Genomic DNA, 23,442 nt, shown 5'->3' on the forward strand with positions numbered 1-23,442 from the left:
TGAATTACTCTGGGTCATGTGTGATTCACCAACTCACCATGCTTAATTAAATAGACACAAAAAGAAACCAGGCTCAACAGCACTTCCATTTATTTCACTCGTTTGAAACAATCTCATACAAATCTCTAAACATCTTTAACATACTGTTTCCAACTTGAAGACCAATAGATGTACAAGGCAAAAGGCAAGATTTAAATAAATAAAATCACATAGGTTAAATGTTCATTAGTGAGTTGGAAATGATTTACTGTACTTCATTCAATAACCACTAAGTGGGAACAATGTAATATAACTAGCATTATGCCAACAACAAACAGTATCATCTTGACTTGATGGTATTGACCTCTTTACAATGTCATGCGATGACTGGAAGTGCAACAATGCTCAGAGTGAGAGAGGTCGACATCTACTGCGGTGAAGAACTAACAGCTTTTAACGCTGTAAAAGTTAATATACTGATAACTGTTATTTAGTCCTGCACTGGTCAGTTCTGCACATTTCTTTTATATACCACCTTCTCTTGCGCGGTCATATCCGCCTCTACGTTTCTACACACCTACTGTACTTACCAGACTAAAGGACACAAACTCAAAGTGCTCACTGATTTTTGGTTCCAACATTTCCACATACATTAAATTTACATCAGAACAATAAAGGAACCTTTTACGCTATTGCATTGCTTTTTTCCCTACCTCATACCGATAATGGAAATTCTGCTCTTCAACAATCACAAATGCTCGTTCAGTGAGGTGAGGGGTGAAAAATGTTCAGAGCTGAGGCTGGAAACACTAATGCAGATTTTTATTGTTTATGAATGCCCTAGTAAAGGTACAGCAGGAGTTGGCTGTGTCAGCTTTTTAAAGTTTTTTAAAGTAGGCTTCTATGGCCTTTACAAATGTTTTTGCTTGCATTTGGCAAGATTCCTTGCATTATTTATTGCACATTGTATCATCAGAATCTCAGGATTTTATTGATATATCCACGTGGAGGAATAACATTCTTGAGTCGAAGAGAAAGCAAATTTGCTTATTTCCCAAAGTATCAAACTATTCCTTTTTTATCTTTGGCCAATATAGAAGGGACCTGTGGTTTGGGAGAATTTCTCTGTTGTTGAGGATTTTAAATCAACTAGGGCAAAGAACCCATCTCAGTCTCACAAGTGTGCATGCATTCACAAAATCACAATGGAAGTTATTAATCTGAAGGCAGAGAAGCATCTTTTCTTAACACTGTGCCCGTTCTACAAGGGGTTGGTTTTAATATTGCTGAATGGACTGAGCAGTAGAAATGAGGACTGAGTTAATACATACCATGGCATTGAAAAAATGGAGAAAATACCACTCGTGTGTTCATAAAAATACCCACAGAACAAGCAAAAAACACTCCTGGAGTTTCTGTTTACACATGAACAAGCTTACTGAGAGAAGGCTGGAGTGTTTGAGGCAGCCTGCAGAGACGTGGGCCAGAGACCAGCCGGGGGGAGGAGCAGGAGAGTCAGGGCCAGCCACTCACCTCTTTTTAGGTGCCTGAGTGGTGCGAGGCGGGGTGACTGGGCGTCCTGAATTCACCCCTCCATACTGGTACTTTGCTTTTTTTTCTGACGGCTTCAGAATCTGGGAGACAGGATGACGGCAGTGATAAATACACTGACAGAACGTAGATCAGGATTAATGTGCCGGTACGGCGAACACTGAGCTCTCTGTACCTGAAAGGAGCACATGAGGGACTCATCGACACTCATCATGCCGCCTGCGTTGTCAAACTCCCCGCAGTAGTTGGGGGCAGAAAACAGCGTCACCAGCTGTCGCTTGGCAAAGAACTCGTAGCCGTCTTCAACAACCTGTAGGTAGAAGGATTAGAGCTGAAATCATTAGTGGATCTAGAGAAAATCCTCAGCAACAACTTTTATAACCAATTAATCGTATTTTTAAGTCATTTTCAAGTAAAAATCCACAAATTCAGGCTTCTCAGCTGTGACTGTTTATTTTCTCCTTCTTCTTTTATGATCGTAAACTTAACATTTTAGAGTTTTGAACTGTTTGTCAGACAAAATAAGCAATTTAAATATGTTAACTTGGGCATTAAGAAATTCTGATGGATATTTTCCACTGTTTTCTGATATTTTATAGGATCAACAGATTAATAATGAATGTAACTGCTGCAGGTCTAGGCAGGATGATACATTATTTTAAATTTTTGTGGTTTGTTATAATTTCCCATGAGTCCCAGCAAGCATGGATTAGAAAAGTAAGCAGCACTAATATGTGGAAAAATTGGCTACAGTTTGTCACCAGCTCTGCCTCATGGTATTACTGGTGATAAAGCACCTTGATTTGCCAAGTATTTCATTTACTGGATTAGCCAAAAGCTGACTTTCCCATCTGGTTATTTTATCATAATTATTCATCCATCCTAAGGAAACACATAGTACATTTTAAATGAACAGAAAACTGCCTTCACTTTAATGCTGCATTTGATGTACTTATTGTAAACCTGTATCAAATGTACAAATCTTGAAATAACTGACCCTTTCATCACATGTAATCAGGAACATTAAACTGAGCTCAGTGATTAAAAACAGTATTTCTGTGTTTCTGTTTCTGTATGTGCTGATAATGTATTCTCAAAGTCTGAAATCACAAGGCGGCGGCAGCAGCAGTGTTACCTGATGTGCCCTGCAGATAAGATCCAGGTCGTGGCGGTTGAGGAACTTGCTGACCACGTCGGCCCCGAAGGTGAAGGAAACTCCCCGATCGTTCTCCCCCCATCCTTGGACGTCTTTGTCTGGGTCCGACCACAGCAGGTCGCACAACAAGCCTGGAACAAACCAGAGACATTAGTAAGCCAAATACACATCATGGTCACAGGTCAGTGCCTAATAACAACTGCTTGTTAACAAACTCCAAACCAAAAGCTCCTTAAAATAGAGTTTGTCTTTAACTTACTATACTGTGTATAACTATCACATGCTTTCCTGGAGACAGCATGTGAAGGATGCAATCAGCTTGTCAATTCTATAGTTCACAATCAAAACACATGGGACAACAGACCTGTATCTGGGACATCAGTGGGTCTCATAATGCGTCGAATTTGCTCCATGGACTGTAGATCAGGTGAGAGCCCTGAGAGGAGAACAGATGATTGAATTATAAGTGAATTATACTCTACGGCAAATTCCATGTGCATCACAATGTATGTAAATGAAAAATAGGAAACACAACTGTTATTAATCCTAAAACAAAAATGACTGTAAGAGCATCCAGATAATATCATGGGAAAAAATGGGGTTTAACATTACAGCTATTTTAGGTCTTTCAGTACTAGACAAACCTCCATGGCAACAGAAGATCTTCTCATCGATGATGGCAGCAATGGGCAGGCAATTAAAACAGTCTGTGAATGTCTTCCAGAGCTTTATGTTAAACCTGCGCTTACCTGAGGAAAAAAATAAAGAAAAGTGGCACATAAAGAACAAATCAGATCAATTTTGTCATATGTAAAAAAAAAAAGATTTTTTGGATGTGGAACTTAAGGTTATAAAACCTTCGGAAACTTGATTCTCACTTTCATAAATAAGGAAGAATTTTGTTTGCAAATTCAAAACATGAGGTCTTTTGAGGTGAAGTACATACATGAGTTGCAGGTGCTCAACAAACCAACTTACACTCATCATAGAAGCCGTAGATGCGATTGATGGAGGCACACTCGTGGTTCCCCCTGAGCAAGAAGAAATTTTCTGGGTATTTGATCTTGTAGGCGAGCAGCAGGCAGATGGTTTCCAGTGACTGTTTTCCTCTGTCTACGTAATCCCCCAGGAACAGATAGTTGGCCTCTGGAGGAAAACCTCCATACTCGAATAACCTCAGCAAGTCTGTGTACTGTCCATGGATATCACCTGGAATGATATGTTCAGATATTATATATGTTGACATCACAATCTCAATACTGTACATCATGTTTGTAAAAATAGAAGGGATAATCTTGTGTGTAATTGTGCACTTGAAAGCACAAGTTAACATTTAGCCAACATCCTTTGGTTTTCCAATTATTTGCCACTGTATAAGTCAGGAACAAAAAAAAAAAATTCTCACCACAGATTTTGAGGGGAGCCTCCAGTTCTAGCAGGATTGGCTGACTGAGGAAAATCTCCCTGGACTTGATGCAGAGCCCTCGCACCTCAGCCTCTGTCATCTGTACGATCTTCCCTGGACGACATCCTCGCACTGCAAGGCAACAGCAAAGAGGTCAACACTCAACATGGACTGATCCTTAATCAGGGATGGGTGAGACATCAAATGCATGCATCAAATTCAACATACAGTAATGACAAATGGTCAGGTGCATTGTCAGACCAAAAGCTAAACTAAGCCTGTTTCACACTGATGTTTACAAGCATTATTTATGTTAACAAATGTTTTTGACATTTCTAAAACTCTTCTAAAAACGTAGTCTGTTATACTCTACTTGTATTAAAATGCCTACCAGTTATTAGGAGAGTGATAGCATGTGTTAGTCATGCTTTGCCTTTCAGCACTGGGGTTAGCTGCCCTTTTGTTTACATTTGCATCACAGTGTGCCATTAAAGAGAGCTGACTATTGCATTTGCTTTGGTCCTGGGCAGACATGCCATTTACTCCTGTCAACACGGGTTGTTATGAACTGGCAAGTACAGGAATGAACAGCTTGTTAGCTCAGCTGGAAGTGTGTGAAAGGGGGCAGTAGTGTCCAGGAAGGACACAAAGTTTATAGGGCAGCGTCATGTATAAAGAATAAACAACAAGCTTGTTGACTAATGTTTTAGCTCAGACCATCCTGAGTTTCCTTTAAATACTTTTTTCATTTTCAAATTGCAGTATCACCAGGGCATGGTGGCAAAAGAAAAAAGTGAGAAAAAACGAACCAACACTGGAAATATTGCCAGATGGGATATTATTGATTCATTTAAAAATGCAAAAACATTTTTTTAGTTTGTTTTGTTTTTATTTGACCAATAAAATTACAAATAACAAGCCAAGTTGTTGATGGGGAAAAAATCCACGAGCAAAATAAAATTATCAAAGAGCAGAAAATTAAGCAGAGTATACAAGTTGTAAATAAAGCAAAATAATACAATAAATAAATAATAAATGAATGAATATGAATGGATCTTCAATTTAAATTAAATGTGAGCCACAATTAATTTGTAGAGGTTAATACACACAGATTTTCAATAAATACATTTCTCTGAAATTTCTAACTTATGGAGGTTTTAGTGATGTCCTATGTAAGGGGGTGTGTCCGGGCGATTTGCTAGCTACCTGCCATGCCAACGAGAACACCTAACGTTACTTAGCAACCACAACATTCCACGATTCTTTCTCGTTCCATTACATTCCGTTGTTAATAAGAGAGAAAACACTAGCCTGGTTCTGCTATTGGTGGTTTAATTGTCATAACGTTAAGTTATATTACAACTGAACGTAGTTAGCTCTCTTTCTCGGACAGCAGCAAGGAATATTTCCACCTATCTCCCATTTCAAGCGCAAAGTCGAAGTTAATGGATTTTAGCATTCCGATATTAGCGAATAGGTAGCGCCTACAAACTATGACATCACTATAACGTTTACATTACTCCTGAAGCAGGGCGCTTTTAACGCAACGGATAGCTGCACGGGTCGCTGATGATCAACACAGAGCCTAGGATGCAAGACGGCAGTATGATTTTTAACATGTAAAGTTACTGGTTACAAACTTGAACGTAGAAGACGGTCATTTTCTCGATAAAGCTCACAGAATGATATCATATCATCATGCTCCCCTACCTTCCAGTAATCGAGAGATGAGGCTGTCAACGTTCAACTCGCTTTCCGCCATGTTTCTCATGCTCACGCAGACAGGGTACTGGGCAAAATTGTCCCTGGATATCGACTTGTAGGCTCAAAGGAGCGGAGCCTTCCCATGTAGACACATAGAGGGTGATATTATGGACCATCCAGGGCATCAACGGGGGTGGAAAGTACATTTACAATTTGCTGTTTGTTAAAAGGAAAGAAAAGAAGAGGAAAAAGACAGAAAAGAAAAAGCTAGTGACTGTACAGAGAGGACTCTTTGTTTCACTTGGTTCGATCTTTTTTTTTTTCTCAAAAGAACGTCAACTGACTTGAATATTGTAGCAATTTTATTTTGTCAATAAATAAAAAATGACTAAAGAGAAATGTACAAAACTTGAAGATTCATCAATTACACATGGAATATATAAAATATTTATATGTATACCTGTATTACCATTAAGCAATATTTTCAAAACTAGCATTTAATTATTTCAGTACCTGTAATGTGAAATGGTGAAAAGCTACATCCCAGTCTGCTGCTCTTTGCAGGTTTTATTATTCTGGTTTATTGGTCCTAGATATCATTTTGTAAGTGCTTAGCTACAGCGGCTCACCCTGGCACCTCAAATATAACTGTGAACAGCTGCTCCCACCACAGAAAATCAGACAAGCTGACTGTTCACTGCTTGTCTAGCTTGAACCAACAAACAGTGAACAAGCAGATGGTGAAGAAAGTCAAACGTCTAGCAAAACAAAGAGACTCTGATCTTTTGCAAGAACTGCTGGACCAAACCAGGGCTACAGTGCAACTGGATATTGGATTTGCATGCAACAGGTGGCTAGAGAGAATGTTGCTGTTTATGCTGGGTGTTAATTTTGGAATCTACTTTCTGTCCTCAGGTGTTCAAAAATTGCTTGATGCAGCTTTAAGGCTTAAGTATGCTGTCGGAAATAAGAACAGCTGCATTAAAAACCAGTTCCTCTCATTTCTTGTCCCCTCTCTGCTTTGTTTTTCCGGCGTTGACTGCAGGAGAGAAGAAGCCAGGCGCCAGTAATACCAGCCAGTAAACCGACAAGTCCCACAACCACTGGCACCCATACAGGCACAGAGGAGGAACATTTGGGCACAGAAATGGTTGGTATAGGACTGGTGCTGATGGATGTGGTGGTGTCTGTGCTTGGAGCAGCAGTAGTGACGGTTACTGGTGGACTTGGGAGGCTGTTTATCTTGGTGAAGATGAAGGGACTGGCCTACAGGAAAAGGTAGAATAGAATTTTTAGTTTCACTTTAAAAAAACCTGAAAGAATAAGAATACAGTGAGTCGAGTTATATGGAGGCCAGAGATGTTCAGTATTGAATAAAAAAAGACATGCTCACTGATAATTAATCATATTAAATGCAAGCAAATAATCATCCAATGTTTTGTTGTCCTGCTTTTTTTCATAATATTCCAGTTTCTTTCATTTTTTTTCAAAAAATTTCAGTAGTTTTTATTTCAAAATGTTGTTTTTGTCTATTTTTTTATTCGGTCCTATTATATTTTTCATAATATTCAGCTGTTTTTTTCTAATTATTGGATTATATCACCATGTCATGGTTATATACATACTTTGTATTTATTTATTCATATGATTATTTATTTCATAGTAAATTGGTCTAATTGAGTTGTGTACAGTTATAACATGAGTTGTGAGCAGGGGGATTTCTCTCTAGACACCAGAAATTTCTACACATACCTCAGAGGGACAGTGAATCTTGGAGCGATCATATGTGAAGTTGTTGTAGGCCTGTTTCCTACCTACAGGCTCCAACTGTTAAAGACAGAAAAAGAAATTCAGTAAAATCAAAAATCACCCCCCCAAAAAAACACACAGAAACATTGTCACTCTGCCTCAGTTTGCTTTATTATTTCCCTTTGCTCACCATGTTATTCCAGAGGGCAATGGCCATCTCAGAGTGAGTTCGCTCACTGATGTGGAAACAGTCAACAGAGAAGAAACTTGGGTCAGCCTCGCCTTTCTGTTGAAAAGATCCAACTTTTAGCCTGAGTACGTTTCATTATTTGTGTGCATGTGTTTGTTTTGATACATTTGTCTCTGTAACTTACTCCAATATGAGGGATAAAGGAATTGTGTAGAAATGGTTGAAGGACAACAGCAAAATCTTCTTTTCCATCGTAGCGATCTCCAGAAATAAGATACTGTATCTCAGCCTAGGGGAAATAATAGGAAAATGAAGAAATGACAGAAATAACTGAGGGAATCCCATTTTTAAAAAATGTGATATTTGGGAAAGTTTTTACCTGGAACTGGTGATTGATTCGTTTTATGTCTTCAATTTCTGGGGAGTTTTCAGATGGGTTGATTACACAAGGACAGCTGGTCCTGCAAAAAAAAAAAAAAAAACAGAGTCCCATCAATTGCCAGATTCTCATAAATTTCCATTAAAGACTCAAGTAAAAATAACTGATTCCAGATCAGAGCAGTAGTAAAGACTGTAAAGCCAATTAAGCTGGAAAATCACAACTCAAAGTGTTTGATTTTATACATTGCCAGAGATGATCATCTGTCCCATCAAAATCTCAAGCCACAACAGCTATATTAAAAGTATAAAAGCATCAGAGCAAACTACAAACATCAACTCCATACAATTTAATCTTAAGCCTTTACCAACCAATTTTTCCCATGATCATAGAATCTCTCTTTAAATCCAATTGAAATGTAGTGAAAACTGAATTGTTTTCAATATTTACATTCCTTTAGGAGCTATTCTATAGATATAATGAATTTATCTATATTTGAATTCAATAATTCTGTTTGTAGCTGTAAATTATTTAGATGCATTATAACTTGTAGAAATATGTCACTAATGAAAGGATCATGTTGACTACTGTACATCATAGACCAGAAAAACAGTCTGGAGTACAATACAAAACAAACCTCTGCAGTAGAGAACAGCCTAGTGTGTTCCTCTGAACTTTTTTCAGTGGATATATCTGCATTATCTCCACAACATTGACCAACAGCCTCGGTACCTTAAGATACAGAGAGAGAAAGAATATGATCCACTTATACTCACAAAGACAGATTAGATTGACTTGTAATATTTTTCATTATGATTCACCTCTTTGTAAAGCGTGTCCAAGCTGAGCATGATATTGTGACTATAATTCTTAGGTGACAGATTATTCTGCAGAAATATAAAACATATTCTTATTGCAGTTTCATAATATACAGAAATGTATGTATTTGTGTAGAGTACATGAATTTTAAGGAGCACTTACTTGGTCTGTGCAATAATGGCAAAGATCATTTGCCCCTACGAATATCGTCACAAGTTTCCAGTCCTTTTCAAAATTCACCTCCTGTTTAGCATTTATACAGAAAATCAGCATCAAGATGGAGACACTGTTTGAGTCAGACATGCAGAGAATTACACAAGTCACGCAGATCTGGGGGAAGTCTCACCTTATGCCCTCTCATGGCCTTGATGAGAGCTTGCACTTGTGCTGGAATATCTCTGTAACAGAACAAATCCAGGCAGGAGGTGTTGGCAATGGATGTTTAAAAAGTTTTACTCAAGTGGAGGAACTAAAAGAAATGTGCACTTACGAGGTCTTAGCTCCAGGTTTAGCCATGTTGAAGCTCTTATATATTGACCCCTGACCTCTAGAGAAGCCCTTTAGAGAGGGGTTGAACTTCTTCAAGATGTCTGAGGAGATACAAAGGAGAAATAAGCAACTTAGAAGCACTCCACTGCAGGTGTCTGCCACTCTTAGGAGCCCTTCCCCTGGTCTGTTGACTACTAGTGGAAGGCTGTGGCTCTAGTAGCTCCCAAATATGGATGTCAGATGTCTGAGAAACAGTCACACAGCTTAGTTTCAAGTTCTTTGGGCTTTCTTGCACATTTGCTTTGTACTTGAGAGAAAATATGAGAAATTAAATAAATAGTGGTGACTGTAAGAATAAGATTGTGAATCTGTTCATATGAGTGGTTCTTGCATGAGGCCCACTGTTTAGAAAATAAATATCTGACAGATTTTCCAGCATCCAACACTAACACTAAAATAAATGCTCCTCTGCAGACTACAAATGCACATTCCCAGTATTGAGTTAGAGAAATTGTTATTTCTGTCAGATTTAATGAGTCAGATAAGCTGCATAAACTCACTTGGCAGTGTTGTGACAGTCTCCAGAGTCTTATCCCCTCCAATGCTGCAAGAAAAACCCAACAAATGTCAATTTGGTTTGGAAAATGTAACAGTTAACGTAACACTTATTGACACTATAGGTGTGTTTTACCTCCATGATACTCCTTTATATTCTTTACTGAGGTCAAAGATGTTCTTTGCTTTAGCGCCAGTGCCTGCCTGTAAACAGAGGACAAACAAACCACATTGCAACAGGAAGACACAGAAAAATAGTGTAAAACCGAGCACAGTGAGACACAGACACAGATAACTCTTGCATCAAAGACCAAACATCAGAACATAAAAGAGATGATCATCACCGGTGCGAGGCTGGTGTTATCTGGCTGATAACAAATTGATTAGAGAGTTCATAGTTCAATGACATCAAGTGACTGATATCAACAGGTTCATAGTTGGTGCTAAATGTTTAATGTCTCCATTCAAGACACACAGATATACAATATTATGATAAAAAAATATTAAAATATTACCTGTTGAGCATTTATTATAAATATAAAGCATAATATAAACCCTTACCGTTGAAGAGTCTCCCAGTGCTGCCACCACTTTGATGTCTGCTGGTCTCAGCTTGTGAACTACAGATAAAAGACGTACTGACATCAAGCTAAACCACAAACAGCAATGTCTTCATTTCAGCTTATTAAGTATAGATAAAAGAGGACATCAAATCTCACGTCGACTGTCTGCTGATAAAGAAGTGATGAATGTCATCTCACCTGAGGTTGGCACAATGTCAGATGGAACAAGGTCCACACAGGAGAAGTCACTTCCCCAGTTCTGGTGGGAAAAGAAATAGAAACTGGCAATGTAAAAAAAAAAAATGTACTAACCAACATCCCAAAATCCAAAAATATTCCATTCAAAAAAGAAAAGCAGCAATGCTTCCCTTTTGAGAAGCTGGAACCAGAAACTTATCAACTGATCTGCTAAATATGTCATTGCTATTTGGGCTTCTGTGAAATTTTAGCTTGATTCAGGTCTTAAGTTGTTAAACATTATATATTTTACTTGTACTAGATCACTTCACAGCTTCTCAGGTAGATATTAGATGCTTACTGTAATGGGTCCAGGTGTTGGGGAGGGACCAGCATATATGTAATTGCTGTTATTGTAGGTGCGAATATATGGTGAAGTCTGTAGAAAAACAGAGGAACCTACATTATATCACAGCTGTCAGAGACTATGCAGCTTCAAAATATAGAAAGATGATGTACATGCAAGTTAAACAAGCATTTGCAAACAGTCAGGACATTAGGAAAACTTAGAGACATAATTCCATTTAAAACCACATTTACCAACATTCATAACACTGGTTCTCTATTTAACCACAGTTTATTACCTTTGTTGGACATTTCAGGTCAATGTCTGCAGAAAAATTCTGTGTAGTAGTCTTATTGCCCAGAGGCTCCAGCTGGGTAAACAAGAGTCAGAGTGACAGGTGAGTATCATACAGTACAATACACAATACACTGGAACATTAACATGTGCACAAAATATTGTGAATAAAGCAGCTTCTTACCATGTTGTTCCAGAGGGAGCGAGCCATCTGTGTCTGGGCCCTCTGGCTGAGATGGAAGCAGTCAGCACTGAAGAAGGAGCGATCAGGACGGCCATCCTGTGGAAAAGGTACAATAAACTTATGAAACTTAAGGACTGCTTTTCATCAGAGCAGTAAAATTCAGGACTATTTTGAACAACGCAATATGTTTCAGTCTACATAAAAAAAGTAACTGCCAGAGTATTATAATAAGAAAAGGAGAAGCAAAAACTGTAGTTGGTCTAAGTCTTAATAACCACGTGGCAGCCATTACAGCTGACTGCTGAAGCCAGTGTCTGTAGTTATTTTGACAGTGTCTAAATTATTCAACATTGTTCAGAGAATTGCTAAAAAAATAGACTGAGTGTAAACTCATTGTTTTAAGATAGACTGGCCTGACGCCTGAAGCTTTTCGTGCTGTTAATTCAGTGACTTTAAATTGACAAAATCAGAATACTGTAATTGTTTTACATGCTGTGTATTCCAACACACTGGATATACTTTAGCAGACACCCTATGATGATAATTCTGTGGTTAGATATTGGATATAAGGTTACTGATGGAACAGTTTCCTATAGAGCCAGTGTAGTCCAAAAGTAAAGACTTTGTATAGAGTTGTCATTGTTACTGACCGGCAGTCTGGGGACAACGATTTCTCTGAAGAAAGGCTGGATGACCACAGTGAAGTCTGAGCGAGTGTCATACCAACTTGACTCCACGAGCTCATGCAGTAAACGCTTAAAGAAAGAAAGAGAAAGTGTTGGTGTGTGAGGAGGAACTGGACTATCACTTTACAGATCATAACATGGTTTCTTTGGATTTTCTTACCTGATAGCCTCTGTTGAGGTCCTCCACCATTTGAAGAGCTTTAGAGTTGGCCTTTGGCAAGATAACGCAAGGACACAGAATACTGACAAAGGAGAGATCACATGGTATTATATCACTGTTTATGATTAATTATTAGATGATAACAGGGGGATCATGGAGTCATGATGGGAGCACATGAGCTGGATTCAAACACATCACCCACATTCCTTTGTTGAAATCAATTTTCAATTTTTAAGAGAGCGTATTAAAAGACAGAGAGAAAAGTGATACCCACTTTACCAGCCAAGTTGGGCATTTAACTGAAGCGTCTGTGTGCATTTCTCTCAGAGGGGTGATATGGAGAGGCTCTATTAAGTTCACCAGAGCTCGAGGCACCTGACAGGAACGAGATCAGTTAATGCAAACAAACAATCAACCAGATCATCATGCAGCATGAAGCCTGTTTTACTTATTTTACCTCTTTGTGTAGATAATCCAGGGTTTCACGAACATTACGAACATAATTCTCCACAGAATAGAGTAGCTGTAAAGAAAATTATATGTGTTCATTTTTATGTCTTTCAAGTGTTTTTGACTGCTCTAAAAATACCTTATCATTACTTATTAGTACTCACAGAGTTGTAGCAGTGGTCACAGACGTCATTACCACCAATGAAAACAGTGATGACTTTCCAATCTGATTCAAAATTGATCCTCTACACAAGAGAGAGGAATGTTAGCGAGTGTGATTAGTGTGTAGTTACTTTAAGGCTGATTTTTATTTCTTAGTCTGTTTAATGTTTGATGAAATATGGATACATGACGCATTCATACTGTAAGTAGATCTTCCTTGTTTAGCTTGTAATTCTTGATTTTGAAAAAGCAGAAATTTTATGGCCAAAGCACCAAATTAGATGTAACATATGTACATAAGTACAAGAGGATTTTACAGTGGAGTAGACAATTTTAAAAATAAGTAAAGCTATTTAAAAAATGAATATACTTTTTAAGAAATAAGTAAAGAATAAGAACTTTAAGATTACAAACTTACAGAGTCGTTCTTCATCCTTGCCACCAGGGCTTGTGCCTGTGATGGTAAGTCCCTTAAAACACAAAGAAAATAAAATATCCCAATGAAATGGCAAAGATCATGTAACCTAAAAATATGAACCACTCCAATGACAATTACATATATCAAATGGATTCGTGTAGGATTTCCAACAACTTTGATGCATGTATCTGAGCTTATATATGCTTAATTCTTATAATATGAATCAAGTATTTTGTGATTAATCTAGGATAATGTAGGACTCACTTGCTTTTAGCTCCTGCTACAGCCTGGTTGAGGAAAGCCTGAGGAGTTTGTTGTTTGCCCATACCGACAGAGTAGCCCGTCAGGTTTTGATTAAAATGCTTTAATATGTCTGTTAAAACAAAAAGGTACCATTAGGTAGTAAAAAAAAACAATTTGATTGGAGCAACAGGTGTAGTAAGTTATCAAGAATGAGACTCACTGGGCAGAGTGGTGACAGTGGTGATGTTTTCATCTCCACCAATACTGAGGGAAATGACATTTTTAAAATTTTCTAACTGAATGATTTGATGGCTGTAGTGCCAACACTGCAAAAAGTTAAACATAGGCATTATTCAGTAATGTTGTGTTGAAGAGGTTTGTCTCACCTCCAGGATAAACCTCTGTACTGACGCAGGACATCCAGGATGTTGTTTGGGCTGGATGCAATACCATTCCCTGCCTGACAGATAGAAACAGACAGTGTTTTAGTGACATGATGACACAGTACTAAAGCTCTCTGTCCTCTGCAGTTTATAACATCTTCATTAATAGATATCAATAATATGATTCCATTATACTGTTACACCAATTATGTGATTATATAATACAAGTTCATGGCCTAAATGTCCACTAAGGCCTTTAGATCTTTGGACTGTTCACAGTGCAGTCAAGTCTGACTGTATTTATTATCGATAAACGTGCTGATTTTCTTGTCAATCAATCAAATAAAGTTTTGTTTTAATAAATCTATTTATCTAAAAAAAATTAAATAAAAAAAAAAAGAATGACAAAATGACTCACCGTCAGAGAGTCTCCCACAGCAGCCACCACTTTGATATCTGCAGGTCTGAGTTCATGGACTAGGAACATACAGAGGATGTCTCGTTAGAATAATATCGACCCCACACTTTATTAATTAGACCACACGTGACATTCTGAGCAACTACACAACAATATTACACTTATAAATGTCTCCCCTGGAGGCTGATAGAAGCCTGGTTAATTAAGTATAAGCCATCTTACCTGAGGTGGGTGTGGAGTCTGATGGGCCGAGGTCCTCGCAGGACATCTCTGTTCCTGTAAACTGACCGGACACACAGAGCACATCCACAGTCAGGAGCAGACAGGAGGTAAACAACACCGCCACAGCTTCCATTTGGCTCGACACCAGACAGTATACTCACAGGGTGAAGGAGAGGAGAAACATCACTGTGGTGATATGAAGGAGAGTTTCCCTCTGTCCTCAGGAAGGGTCGGTCCTTGGGGAGGGACACAGATAACCAGGGAGAGGAGGAGGAGAAAGAAAGAAGAAATCACAGAATATTTATTGTGGCATGCAGAATTACTACTTTAAACTACAATGTGTTTAACGGCACACTTTGACCAGCTGATTTGGCTTCGTGTGTGTGGATTTTTAGCACAGTTTCTCACCTCAGTTGGACATGGCAATGCAATGATCTGGCCATTGTCCTCTGTGGTATCTTGGCCTACTGTGGGCTGCATGCTGAAAGACAGAAAACTCATTGTTTTCATGTTTGCCTCAGAGCGAACAATGACCCTATATGTTTGTGTATATACAGCATGTGTAGAGAGCAAGAGATTGCTGTAGGCCTCACCAGGTTTGCCCACATCTGCACCATCAGTTTATCAGTTTGCTGTGCAGCTTCTGACTCAGAAAGAGGCTTCCCACTCTGTTCAAAAAAAGAACATTAACAACATTGTGATGTATGTTAGATAAAAAAGTAGATCTTAAATTCTTGTAATGAGATAATCAGGACGTTGCGTCTGTTACTGTCGCAAGCTCATCTCAGATCTCATCAGTATGGAAAATCATTAGATACTTGAGCCACTTAAATCCACTGTGAAAAAGGAGGCCAGATTACTCCTTGTTTCAGTATCAACAAGGATGTAGGGATGCAAAATGGTGCAGATAACAGTAACTGTAAGATGGAGGGTAAAGTGATCAGTTTAATGTAACTCACAGCAACAGATGACAGGTCTGTGATGAAAGGTTTGTCCTGCAGAGTGACGGTGAAGTCATCTCTGTCACTGTACCAGCGTTTCTTCACCATCAGCTCATCCAAGGACTCCTGGTCAGAGGAAAAATCAGTCATTAATAGTTCAGGTATACACAAGTTTGAACTCCACCACCCTACTGTAGGTCAAAATTTCACTGCAGCTAAAATTGTAAAATTGACTGAATGTGGCCAACTACATACTATAGATATCTGAGGATGAATAACGGACAAACCTGCAGAGATTGAGTGAGCGTGGCCCTCAAAAGTCTGACTTCCCCTTCACGGTTTGTTTCCATGCATGGGCACATCCTGTCAGTAAAACAGATTCATTCAGTCTTTCACAGTGAATGATAAAAAGACGAAAGGCAGAATAAATCAATGATCTATGATCTACCATAAAAATGGCATAAAGAGTCATTTAAATAGAATTTGGAACAAGAGAATATGCAAATCAAAACTAAAGCTGTTGATGAAGAATCATTTTAGAATACGAACTTACTTTTGGAAAGCATTGTGCTCTCCATCCCACAATGCAACGCTGACGATGGTCCGCTTTAGCTGCAACATAGTGATGTGAAACAAAGAGTAAAATGTGTAAATACTGCAAACAGAGTTAAAGTGACAGGATGAAAATACTGTGTATAATGTGAAATATACCTGAGAGCGCAGCAGCTGCAGAGCTTCATCCACCTCTTCAACCACTGACTGGATAACAGACTGAACCTGCACATAAACACCAGATTAGCACTGCAGTAACCTTTTTGTTAATCTCTCAAATATCAGGGTTTCAGGATTTGCTTCATTTTCTTATTACTGGCACAAATCGCTAAACATCTCCACAGATAGACAGAGTCTTGGTTTATTGCTAAGTATCATGAAGATTTGCTTTGCTTCCCTAATGCTTTAAAAAAAAATACCTGTGAGGATTTGTATAGTGTATTTTCAGTTGTTTTTTAGAAGTCTTTAGAGGTAACTCAAATCACAGCAAATGCTGAATACTGAAAATAAATGCAGGATATATTTTTTAAATGTTAATATTAGAGACACAAGGACATATTTTATCAAAGTAAAAGTATGTGTATCTGATTCTGATGAGACAAAGAAACGTACTCTGTAACTTAAGAGCTTATAGAAACATAGAAGAACCAGTGATTTGAGCTCTTGGCTCTGAGACAAAGCACTTTGTAATAATTTTGTAACATCATAATGATATCTCACATTTACCTGCTGCTGCTTGCAGGCACAGAGCTGATCCACCTGAACAAAAAGAAGCACCAGCTTCCAGTCTCTATCCACATCAATGACCTGTAGGGGAAAAAAAATAAACCACAAGCTGTTTATTTTACAGGCCTATAATATCAGAATTATTTTATGGTCATTTTCAGTGTGTTCCCTCGGAGTACCTCCATAAATTAGCAGTAATTATTACACATTTAGAAACTCCTTCCATTAGTTTGAGACACTAAAACTCCTACCTGGTTGTTCTGGAGATAGATGTTTACTTCCTTTGCCTGCTCCACCAGTGAGCTAAGGACAGAAAGCAAAACTTGAAATTACTGGCAGCAGCAAGAGTCATTGATTGCAAACTGTGTTCATGTCAGAAAGTTCTGTCTGCACCTTTGTTGAACGAACTGAGGGCCGTTCAAGGTTGTTTCATCTGAGAGTGTACTGATCAGCGCAGGATTGAATAGGGTCATCAGCTCTGACAGACAGGATGTGAACACAAGTTTAACATCAAAACCAAGAGCAGCTTGTAGGTGTAAACATGCTGACGGGCTGTAATGGGAAAAACATTACTGGGGGACAGTGTTTTAACAAGACTGCAAATTCAAGATTAACATTTTAATCAGAGGAAATGACAAGGTGAAGCACACCTTCATCAACAACCATGACCTTCCTGCTTTGTGTCAGTGAGTATATTACCTGTATGAAGGACAGACAGTGCTTTTCATTTTATGAATGGCTTTTAAAGAGATAGCAGATCACAAGCCTGGTGTGTACTGTAAGTGTATTGGGGTTCATTGTTTTAAATTATCAGTTAGTTTAGATATCAGTGTAGTAAAGATAGCGCACAGTAGTGCAATAGAAGCTCATATCAATCTCTTTAGGTGCATTACTGTGTTTATTTAGACTCTAAGCCAATTCTTGTCAAAGTTAAATTTTGATTTAGCACCAGTTTAGCGCCGTAATTTGGAAACAATTAGACCCTGTAAACCCCACAAATAAAATAAAAGTTTAAAATTTACCTCTGAGTCTTGATACCACTGTGGACAGCTCAGTGCTGCAGGAAGAAGAGAAAACTCACAGTATGATTATGTCTCTATGCTGATGAATTTCAGACCTTGTGAAGCAAGTATCAACCTGTGCTCACCTGTGCATGTGAAGTCCAATAGGGGAAAGCACAGCCACGTCTGAGGGCCTAACACTGCTAACTTGAGAGAGGAAGAAATAACATTTCAAGTAGAGTCTCGGGACTAACAGACAGAAGAATTTAATAGAACATATTAACACCTGCGAGTACAAGTACTTAAGTACAGCACAGATAGTTATTGTCCAATGCTGGAATTAATCATATTTACAAAATCAAACTTGACTCTGCAGTTAGAAGTTATCCATTTTTAGACAGAATAGCCTGAGAAATTCTGCTCCACATTTGAATCTTTTTCTTAAACCACTTTTAATCTAAAAAGCTTTGACCAAACATTTTTGTTTTGTTGATTTTAAAGGCGCATCAGTAGTCAACCATCTGCCACTTCTAGCCTTGGATGGTTATACTGGAATATTATACTCTACAAAAAAAACTTTTGTCAAAAAACACTTGATAGTTTTCATCCATGGTCTTATTCTCTGAATCCTTAGTCAATATAAACCTAAACTCTATTTGACTTACCAGTTGAAGGAGGTGGCTGAGAAGGAAACGTCTGAGCACAATGCAGTCCAGTTACTGAAAACACGAGGAAAGATTAAACTAAGAAACTAGTTTGAGAGGAATAAATATTTAGATCAATACAGACAACTGAACAGCCATGCAGGATAACTTTGTTGTTAGGCAGAAGTATACATCCAAAAACGTCACGTGGAATCAAAAACGGATAACTTAAAACTTAACATGATTTAAAATTTTATAAAAAGTTGAAACACAAAAAGTGCACAGAGCAATCTCAAAACATAATCCTCCTGATGTATTTTAGTACATCGTCTTTCCTTGAGCTTCATCAGTTACAGATTCACAGCATGATTTTCAACCACACGAACAAAGGAGATAGTCAAACGTAAAATCCCAAAAACCTGCAGCACTGACAGGCTGAAACAAGCATTTAATCAAAGAGACCTGTAGTCCATGTGGACCCCAGCAGTGAGATGAGAAGCAGCTGTGGAAGCATCTTTTCTCCGATTTTCTCTGATTTTGTCCTCGTGTATCTTTTCTGCAGCCGTTCCTCCTTCCTCTCTGCTCTCTCTGGCGCTCAGCCGTCTGTCTTTGCCATTATCAGTTATACCTGGCCAATAAAGTATACATATCATAAATATTCACAGAGGGGAGGGACTGGCCTACTTGTCCAAAGGACACAGCCACAAGGTTTTATAATGAATGATTATCATAAGATCCTAATGAAACTTTATTGTAATAATGAGTGACAGTGAACTTACAGGTTAATGTGCTTCTATTTATAGACTTTCAGAGGGTTTTTACTTTCACTTATAGTTCATTTGATTACAATGAATAAGAACAAATATAAAGATTGTAATCTAACATTACTGAAAATGTAGAAAATATACAATTACACTTCTCTTTACTACATTGAACTGTGAGGACGGTTATAATAAGGTATCGAGTTGCAAGGTTCTAGCATTTGTCGTTATCTGCTCTGCAGAGAGGTGAAACACATTCAAACCATGAATCTGTTTTGTAGCTGTGATAAAATCTGCACATCTGCATCTACACAGCCTGATGAGCTTCAATCTGTCTTTTGTGTCAGAACTGATTGATGCTGAAAAACTTTGAAGCTCATTATCTGAGAACCATCCTGAAGTCAGACAGATCAGCTGCAGATAGATAAGTGACTGAAGATTGCAAATTTCAAAATATTCATGCTCAGAAATAATTAATTAACAAACAGCAAGTAACACTGCAATTACACTGTTTGCTTTAATCTACAGCTTTGAAATGCTATTGGCAATAAGTTAACTAATCAAACTATCATTATTGGCTGAATGCGTAATTTGAAAGACAATTTCTAAAACAATATTACAGCTTCTGATTCTAACTCTTTTATGATTTCACATCTCTCTCTGTATTAAGTTACTCAGTTTGAGAGCGATCGTAGGTTTGTAGGATTGTGCTTTTAAGTTTATAAAGTTATGCTATGCTACTTTTATGTTGCAACAGACTGGAGTAACACTAGTTTTGTTTTATGCCACTGACTGCTTATGTGTGTTCTGAAAAGCTGTGGTTCTAGGTGGGGTTATGTGCTGGATTGCCTCTTGGCTGGACACGATAACATCCTGGAGTCTCTGCTGGTTGCTTGTCAACCTCACGGTGACAAGAAGACTCCAGCAAGTCACTTTAGAGTTTTGTTACCTTTGGACATAACCAGGCTGCCTGTTTCCACTGTTTCCAGTTCTTTATGCTGACCACAAACCCCAAAATGTCAGACTGTTCCTTTAACACCTTATATATCAGTCCTTGACATGTTGACTTGACCTCTCACAATGTAAGGTCAGGAATCACGCCACTGTGTTCACTGACTGTTTAACGGTTATTCATATGACAGGGCAAAGCACCACAGGTGAAAGGGAGAAAAATTATCTTGGTTATTAGCACAATAAGTTAACGCTATCTCTATCTTTAGAATTTATGGATAAGGTGAAGGAAGACATCAGTTTTTACACCAACCGTGCTCCTTGTTGGCTTCAATTAGTTAATGATTCTGTGTTGCATAAATATAGAATAAATAGACTAAAGTTTGCTTTACAAACTTTGATTTTTGTTTTAAAAGTGGTCCTGTGTCACTTATACTATTCTTAATGAGACCAGTAACAAGATTAAAAAGTTTTGGTTGAGAGATGATGTAGAGTTTGTTAAAACTCCCTGTTGAGCCGTTTGCAGATTTATTTCTCCTTATTTTATAAAATGTGTTGAATCAATTTATTTAATATTTAGTTGAATCGATTTATTATTTTGGAAACTGTGGAAACTTGCATAACAGAGATGCCTCAGTGTTATAAACCTTGTCTGTCGTTTATCTCTCCCCCCGATAAGAGAGGTGAGGAGTGGTCTTTCTTTACAAGGAAGTTAAGAAAACAACTCACCAGATTTTTACTACTGCTGTCCTTATTCTAATGAACTGCAGATGTTAATACTAGCTCTCATCCTGCCAGCAGTATTGAATTTAACCACACACAGCCAAAGACAAACAAACTGTACATTAAAACATTTAAACTTATTTATCTAAGATTTAGATGCCACTGGGAAAAATGTAAAGTTATGATCTGTCCATGGTTTCCCTGTTGTTCCCAGCAGATCTTTAATGCTGCAGAACTATGAACACAATCACTGACCACAGAGTCAACTCCAGCTGTGATTACTGTAATAGTGATATGAGGTCGTGCTGCCTTTAGAGTCTGTTATCTTCCCTCAAGAACATTAACTCTGCATGAACCTCCTGCTGAAGCATGGCTTTTATCTCCCTGATCTATGCTAATCTTTGAACAGGCTTAGATGAGCTGAACAGTTTGTCCTAGAGTTACACTTCTGAATATGCAACAACAGCATGACAATAGTTGCCACGATCTGTACAAATGCTTTAAAAATTGCCTGACCTAACTTGACTCAAATTTTGGACTTCAGCGAAAGATAAAAGTAAAAATCCCTGAAAAAAATCTCTGAAACTGAAGAATCACAGCTATTTATAAAATTTCTTATGACTATTAAATCCCCAGTTGTATAATTGATTATTCTGTATAATAGGTCACTAGTGTCATTTTCATGTCTGTATATTTTTATATATTTATATTTTAATATGTTAGAAAATATATAACATAAAATGAACATTATGGCAGATGCTCCTGCTCTGTGCAAATGAGACCAATCATGTGATCACACGAGAGCTGTTCTTAAAGATCACTCTTACATGTTGAAAAGTGAGGCATTTGGGGCATTCTGAAGCAAGTATCATATGTGAATATGAAGAATGAATTGGTAGCTTTAAGAGCTGAAGAATTCAAGAGAGAGTTGAGAAAGTTTCCACAAAAAGCCAGTGAAAGTCTGTGTTTAGTTAAGTAAAAAAACAAAGGAAGGGCTGGAAGAGATAACAAGAGACAGTGAGGGGAGACAGGGCCGCCGTCACATATCCCACCAACTGGAGTGACAGACCACCAGATGGATGTTACTGATCGCTGCGTCTCTGACTACTCAGAGCACACAAACATGATATTGGCACCAGATGCAGCCAGTCATCCAGGAGGAGGGAGATGTCTTTGCAGTATTTCGGGAAGCTGCTGACGCCTTTGGCCCACTGTCACATAACTTAAAGTGGGAGGCTTTGTGGTGTTTGAAAAATGACAGCAAACTCTGAGCTGGTAGAGGTAGAGCACAGTGGTATGAGGATGTTCTAATAAGGGCCCAGTGAATGTACTATTATATTCTTATATTCTCAGGTAAATCATATTGTCTTAGTTTTATGGATCTTATCTTAAGGTTAATCTGTTACTAGATTACATGATTTTTTTTATAATACATATTGATAAGTGGCTTTACTGTACATTGATGGCTGGCTAACACACTGGAAAGTGGCCTTGATCAATGCTAAATTGGTCTATAATATCTGATAAGTAGCACACTACGTGCAATTCTCCTGTTTTCCTTCTGTTGATCCTAACAGGTCAGAGAAATCACTGTGGCTCTCACATATTTGCCTTTCTGTAGCATTTTCTGAGATAAATACAAAAGCAACTACAGCTGACAAATCAGGGACTGGTCTTAATGTATCTCAAGACTAAATGTAGCAAAGTGCATTTTCTCATGTACTGTATCTGAGTGAATTTGGAGGTGCTTGTACCCGAGCATTGCCATTTTATTCCACATTTAATAACTGTGCTCCACTGCATTAGAGAGGGAAATATTGCACTTTTTGTTACTCTACATGTACTTGCCTGCAGCTATAGTTCTTTGATACTTTCAAGATTCAGATTGTTGTTTATGACAGCTACAAGTTCTAAGTCATATTATAGATTAGGCTAAAATCCAATACAATAGAAGGGATCATTCTACTGCATATGAATTTATTTTATTTTTGATATATATGATTATATATGATTTAAGGACATTTTGCTGATAATGTTATTCACTCATAATGGAGTATTTTTACACTGTGGTGTTGGTACTTTTACATGAATAAAATATTTGAATTATTTTCCGTCAATTGTCCATAACCAAAAACTTCGTTCTCTCCTCTGTAGGGCATCTCCTGCTGCCCCCTTGTGGTCATTATTTAGATTCAGCTTTATTACACTAACACTGAGGAGAGTTGGCATTCAAAATAAAAGCATAGACTTTGTCAAGCTGGATATTAAACTCAAATAGCTTTATTGGAATGACTGTGTTCAGATACAGCGTTACCAAAACGCTGTATAACTACCGCCATAAGTGTAAAAGACATCTAGTTCGCTCATTATGATTGCTCTGCTACAATTTAAAATACCATCATCTCAAGCGTTTAATTGCTTTTCGTCAGTGTGGGTTTATTTTGAAAGTCCTAAGCGGAAG

General features: G+C 38.0%; 2 protein-coding genes across 2 annotated transcripts; both read right to left on the reverse strand.

Moving 5' to 3' along the window:
• Positions 1–73: 73 nt before the first annotated feature.
• On the reverse strand, positions 74–6,752 carry LOC108873472 (serine/threonine-protein phosphatase PP1-beta catalytic subunit). The gene is made up of 8 exons (XM_018661648.2): positions 5,802–6,752; positions 4,092–4,223; positions 3,665–3,895; positions 3,331–3,435; positions 3,051–3,122; positions 2,666–2,817; positions 1,706–1,840; positions 74–1,613 (listed from the first exon to the last, which is right to left on the reverse strand). The coding sequence occupies exons 1-8, from the start codon at positions 5,860–5,862 to the stop codon at positions 1,509–1,511; spliced, it is 993 nt and encodes a 330-aa protein (XP_018517164.1). The 5' UTR covers positions 5,863–6,752; the 3' UTR covers positions 74–1,508.
• Positions 6,753–15,149: 8,397 nt separating this feature from the next.
• Positions 15,150–19,154, reverse strand: LOC108873475 (phospholipase B1, membrane-associated). The gene is made up of 12 exons (XM_051071810.1): positions 19,009–19,154; positions 18,568–18,621; positions 18,049–18,109; positions 17,924–17,958; positions 17,295–17,379; positions 17,153–17,204; positions 16,902–16,982; positions 16,335–16,400; positions 16,177–16,235; positions 15,911–15,986; positions 15,642–15,749; positions 15,150–15,350 (listed from the first exon to the last, which is right to left on the reverse strand). The coding sequence occupies exons 1-12, from the start codon at positions 19,058–19,060 to the stop codon at positions 15,189–15,191; spliced, it is 891 nt and encodes a 296-aa protein (XP_050927767.1). The 5' UTR covers positions 19,061–19,154; the 3' UTR covers positions 15,150–15,188.
• Between the last annotated feature and the right edge of the window lie 4,288 nt (positions 19,155–23,442).

Source organism: Lates calcarifer, linkage group LG7_1 (assembly GCF_001640805.2).
Source record: "Lates calcarifer isolate ASB-BC8 linkage group LG7_1, TLL_Latcal_v3, whole genome shotgun sequence".
In the NCBI taxonomy this organism is placed as follows: Eukaryota; Metazoa; Chordata; class Actinopteri; family Centropomidae; genus Lates; species Lates calcarifer.